The following is a 6,076-nucleotide window of genomic DNA, read 5'->3' on the forward strand; positions in this document are numbered from 1 at the left end:
GTCTAGGCCTGTCTCAAAAGACGAAATCAAAACAGTGGTATTCAATGCAGACAAAGAGAAGGCCCCCGGCCCCGACGGTTTCAATGCTACTTTTTTTCAAACTTTCTGGTATCTAATTGAAAAAGACTTCACGAAAGCAATTCAGAATTTCTTCAAAAAAGGTACGCTACTCTCTGAAATAAATTCTACCTTTATTGCTCTCATCTCCAAATGTCTCGATGCCTCTCCCGATAAATTTAGGCCAATATCCCTTTGCAACTTTATCTACAAAACCATCACCAAAGTCCTCGCAGAGAGATTAAAATCTATCTTGAACTCCCTCATCCATCCAGCCCAATCAGCCTTCATAAGAGCAGACATATCCAAGAGAATATTTTGCTAAGCCATGACCTCATCCACAACTTCCACTCCTCTAAATCCCTAAAATCCATGTGCCTCAAACTAGATTTGGCAAAAGCTTTTGACAATGTGAACCGTTCAGCTCTTCTTAACTTCATGAAAAAGCAAGGTTTTGATGATAGATGGTTAGATTGGATATATGAATGTATCAACAAACCATCTTTCTCAATCTTGACCAATGGCACCCCTCACGGGCACTTCTCCTCTTCAAATGGGCTCCGTCAGGGTGACCCCTTGTCCCCCCTTCTTTTTACAATCACGATGGAGATGCTGTCCATTTCTTAATGAAGCTCTTGACCAAAATAAAATCTCAACCCCATTCTCAAAAAGAAATATCTCCATTTCTCACCTGTTGTTTGCTGATGACCTGATGATTTTCGCAAAAGGCATCCCATATTGTGCCTCTGAAATCGTTGTATGCTTAAAGAAATTCTCTGCTGTATCGGGTTTAGATGTGAACAAAGAGAAGAGCGAAGTCTTCCTTGCGGGCCTAGGGGTCTCTGCAAAAAGAGAGATCTCTAACACTTTGCAGATCAAAGAAGGAAAGCTACCTATACGATATTTGGGCCTGTCCCTGATATTCTCTAGGCTTTTAGCAAACGACTGCACCCACCTGATCTCCAAAATCAGGAAGAAGCTGCAACAGTGGAGTTCCAAAAATCTGGCGCAAGCGGGCAGAATTGAACTAGTGAAATCTGTTCTTAGTTCTTTCCAAACTTATTGGGCTTCCTCTTTTGCTCTCCCAAAGGGCATTCTTCTTCAAATTGAAATTTTTTTCAGAGATTTCATATGGGGAGGCACTGATTCCACTAAGAGATTCCACTCGGTAAGCTGGTCAGATATTTGCAGGCCTAAAGATGAAGGTGGAGTGGGTATCAGAAAGCTTGAAGACCTAAGCAATGCTTTGCAGGTTAAACAGTTGTGGCTCCCTGTTGCAAAAGAAAATTTTGCTATGGAGTAACTGGGTCTATGCTAAGTATGTGAAGAATAAAAACATCTGGTCCATTAAAATGCCTTCAAAGCCCTCGTGGGGAATCAGGAATATCCTTAAAGCTAGGGATCTTGCCAGGCCTCACATCTGTTACCAAATTGGGAAAGAGGATGAACTGATGAAGTCGATTTATGGGATCAGCCTTGGCTGCCTTCCGGCACCCTTCATTCTTCTTTCTCATGCTACCGTGCTGATTACCCCCTAAGTGCCATGTCCCTGCTTTTTGAAATCCACCAGGATGGAAGCTGGAATCCTCAAATTGATAAGCCTTCTCTCAGGGAAGAAAAAATAGTGCTGAAACAAATCCTGCTAAGTGAGGATGGGCGTAATCATCCCATTTGGAAGCCTGCCATTGATGGTTTCTACTCTACTAAAATTGGTTGGAACACCTTCAGAGAAAAATCCAGCAAACCGCCATGGGTCAAAACTGTTTGGTTCTCTGGTCATACCCCTAGATCCGCTCTCACTACCTGGAAAGCTCTCGTGCATAAATTAAGCACAAAAGACAGAATTAGTTTTCTGGGCATTGCCATTGACACAACCTGTCCTCTATGTCACTCAGAATCTGAATCGATTGACCATCTATTCTTCCGCTGCAGTTACTCTTCTTGGCTATGGAAAGAAATATTATGGAGAAGTGGGCACCGCAAAAGGCTGAAGTCTACTCACGCTGAGGAAGAGGAGTGGGTCAGGTCAAATGCGGTTGGCAAAGGTCAGGCTGCTACTGTCATTAAGATCTGTTTCAGTTCTCTAATTCATCACATTTGGATAGAGCGAAACCGCAGAATTTTCGAAGCTACCTCTTCCCATAAAAGATATGTTGTCAATGCTGTCCTGATGGAGGCCAGCATCAAGATGAATGGGATTCACCTGAAAGACAACTGCTCGGATCGAAACATAAACTCTGCAAAAAATTTCAACTATCAGTTTGTCCTGAATGCCAAAGAGGAAAAATTCTGCTCCTGGGCTCTCCCTGAGCCCTTCAAATTCAAGCTCAATGCTGATGCTTCGCTAGATTCTGCTGGAGGTGGTATTGGAGGGCTCATCAGGGATTCAAAAGGAATTTTGCATTCCATGTTCTCTGAAAATGTGGAGAAAGAAGAAATCTATGAGTTGGAAATGCTAGACATCGAAAAAGGGGTTCACCTTGCTTTGTCCATGGGTATCGACTCCCTATGGATTGAATCCGACTCAAAGTTCGTTGTTGATATCATCCGGGGGAATGCCACTGTCCCTTGGAAAAAGCGAGGTCTGTTAGCTCAATTGAAGAATCTGCTAAACCGGTTTCATGAATCGAAAATAACTCACACTTGGAGAGAAGGAAACGCAGCAGCCGATATTCTCTCAAAAAGAATCTATCCATGTATAGGTACCCCCATTTTGGTACTCTTGGCCACCCCCGCCCTTCTCTCGGCTATTGATGACGACCGAAATGGTACTCTTTTCCTTCGATTGTAATCCATGGGTCTCTTTATCTTCTTTTCTGCAGCAGTTGTGTGTATGTGGATGACATATGATTGTTTCCTTGGGGAGTTTGTTCCTCTTGTTTGCTGTTAAGCCCTCTTGTATCTTTTCTTCTTTGTTTAATGAAATCTGGTTGGGGTCCCGCCTAACCCCAGCTTACCCATAAAAAAAAAAAAAAAAAAAACAAAAAAACAAAAAAAAAAGTATAAAATGGACTCTCTTTCTCCGATCTCTCACGATACTGAGAAAAATGTGGGCAACATTTCTTTAGCTATAAGAGAAAATCCAGCAGTTCTAACAAAAGCACACACTTCTAAAGTGGCTCTGATTGAGCATATGCAAAGCATACATGCTAATACCCTAAATTCGAAAATAAAAATATATAGATTTAAAACTTAGCTTCAATGCACAATAGAAATGAGAAAAATGTAAGTAAAAACCTGCAAATAACTGTAAAAGTAATCCAAAGCAAATTTCATCTTCATGTTCTTCTCTTCCAATTTGGTTCTTGATGGACTCGATAGGAGTCAAGAAAACTTCTTTTATGGGTTGATGCCCAAGGTAGCGATGGGGAAATTTACCTTAAGAAGTTTGTAGCAGAGAGGAGATTTTTTGAATGACAACCCATGACATTCTCCTGCTCTGTGTTTGTTTTTTGTTGCTAACACAGGCTGCTATGGAGTATCACAAAGAAATAGGGTTTAAATAGGAGTGTATTTGTAATTTCACCTTTGAAGAAATTTGTTGTAATGGGTTATTTCAGTACTTTCAAATTCAGACTCTAGATGCTAAGTTGTTAATGAGACGCATAGATTTTTGTCCAATCATATTTTAAGCTCCCAAATGAACCTTTCTTTACTTTCAACGGTCGTTCTCAGAAGATTGCACTCACGGTTGCAACTCACAATAATTTTTGGTGTTGATACAGTAGATGCTTCAAGGTTGGGACTGTCAATGGGATGGGTACGCGTTGGGTAAGAAATCCTATAGCTGAGATCAACAATATGTCATAAACCGACAATATAGCACGGAAGAAGCCGTGAATGAAAAAAGATGCAATATGTCTTCTCCAGCCCAAAATGATAGATAAGTGAAAGATAGTCTTTTCCTTTCTTTCTAGGTCCTACATTGCACACATACACTAACTATTTATGAGGGGTTGTTCATGGGCGTTGGGATTAGTAGATGATTTGTTGCAATTCGCTATACTTATCAAGAAACAGATGGAGATGATACCTTTCACTTGTGGTATCAGTAAGGCAGGACAGTGAAAATCCTATACACTAATATCCATGTCTTACCAATAATGCCATTAACATAATTTAGTTCTGATCATATACTTGAACTGAAAATAATCAAGAAGAGAACCTAAAATCCCATTTTTTTGTGTAAATGACTATCCATATCTGACCCTTTTGAGATTTGAATTGTTATTATGCAATGAGGGAAAGCACCATGACCCATTAATTTGGGTTGGAGAGAGAGAGAGAGAAAAGAAACCTTGAAAATGTAATTACAGAAAATAAGCTAGAAGAGATTACAAACACACAAAACAAAATACCCACAGAGACAGTACTCGAGTTAGAGATATTCACATATCCAATTAGAGTAGCTAGAGTACAATATAAAGCAGAAAGTTGACCTGATCACGTAGCAGAAGAGAAAAAAAAATAACAAATTGAACTTCGTTCTCCGAACTAACCTCTGATCTTGATGATCATCAAATGATTCCAAATCTGAAACCCTAATCTGAATTCCAGCGCTAGACCAAGATTCCACCAGAACGGTATTGGAAAAGCAATACGCCAAAGGTTGAGTCTCCAGTGAAAATGAAAATCAATGAAAATGGAGAAGCCAAGAGAGACAAACATTATAATCACCTAAAAAGTAATTTGAAAGAAGCAATGAAGCTTTTAGATTAGAAGAGAAATTATCTATGAGCAAGTACCATTCAAAAAATGAGCAAGTATTTATAAAACGTACTTTTGAAGCCGGTCGAGGGTGAGAAACCAACTGTTTGTCTGATAAGGGAGTTGTGGGGCTAGAATCCGAGGGCAACCCTGCTAAGAAATAAAGGGAAGAAGTAAATAAATTGATAAAAATTGTGTCTAAAATGTAATTTCAAAGGAGCTGCAAAAAATATAATGTAATGTTAAATTCGGTGATGGGGCTACTATTCAGATTATACATAGACACAGAGTAAGACTTTCTATTTTCATTTGGTTAAAGCCATTTTTACGTCTAATGAAACAGAGCATATGATTGCATACTGCATTCTCGTTGCAATATTTAAATAAATTATTGTTGATGCCGCATATGATTGCATACCGCATTCCGAAAAAATATGTTTGGGAAAATGCTTAACTAAGACAAACATTTGGATCCAGCTGACACCATGAACTTCGAACTTCTAATTTCTGAATAATCAGAAAAGTGTGTTTTAATTCGTTTCCAAAAATTAAAATAAGAATGAAACGGATAAGAATCAAAGCATTTTATCACTTCCTGTAATTCAGTTACATAGAGAAATTATAAACAAAAATGAACGGTAGATCACATGTTAATGTACATGAATTTTATATTACCACAAACCATATTAATCCTGCATAGAATATCCACCATTTGTGTACAATAGGAATTGAGCAACGCAACCTGGTTGACTCAAAGTCATTGGAAGAAAAGGAAAAAATAACCTGTTTGAAAAAAATTAAAATAATCAGGGTACATTTCCAAAGGCAAAACCCAGAATGTATTTTCTATTTCCTGAAAAGAAAACCATATTTGCTAGATGAGGCTGGTTTGGAGCTTGGGATTTAGGAACATCTGCAAGATTTGGAGGAGAAGAGAAGCAACAGCAGCTGAGATAGGGTTACCTAGAGAGAGACGATGGAGATTGAAAAGGAATTGTTGGCAGACAAAGGAATGAAAACTGTTGCAAGAAAAATAAATGGGTTAGTTTTTTTTCAAGGAAAAAAGAGAGGTAGCTGAGGAGGCCATGCCATGGCTGCAAACAGAGGGTGAGGTGGGTGATGGCGTCTGAATCCGGGTCTGCGATCGCGCGGTCAGTAGAGAGCCTCCGCGGGGTCTGCAATCACAAACAAATGGGGTCAGGGGAGTCCGGGGTGGGTCCCGGACGACCACTTCGACACCCAAGTCAGATTCTTCGACCAGTCAATATAAAGGACAGCGAGAAGAGAAGAGGGTTTGATCAGGTTTACCAAG

The 6,076-nt window shown here is 39.6% G+C and overlaps 1 protein-coding gene across 1 annotated transcript; it reads left to right on the top strand.

The window, feature by feature from the left end:
• The first annotated feature begins 1,600 nt into the window (after positions 1–1,600).
• Positions 1,601–2,848, top strand: LOC143850625 (uncharacterized). Its single transcript, XM_077359852.1, has one exon. The coding sequence runs from the start codon at positions 1,601–1,603 to the stop codon at positions 2,846–2,848; it is 1,248 nt and encodes a 415-aa protein (XP_077215967.1).
• The last annotated feature ends 3,228 nt before the right edge of the window (positions 2,849–6,076 follow it).

This window comes from Tasmannia lanceolata, unplaced genomic scaffold (genome assembly GCF_043159265.1).
Source record: "Tasmannia lanceolata isolate RefF3 unplaced genomic scaffold, GAP_Taslan_0.1 ptg000018l, whole genome shotgun sequence".
In the NCBI taxonomy this organism is placed as follows: Eukaryota; Viridiplantae; Streptophyta; class Magnoliopsida; order Canellales; family Winteraceae; genus Tasmannia; species Tasmannia lanceolata.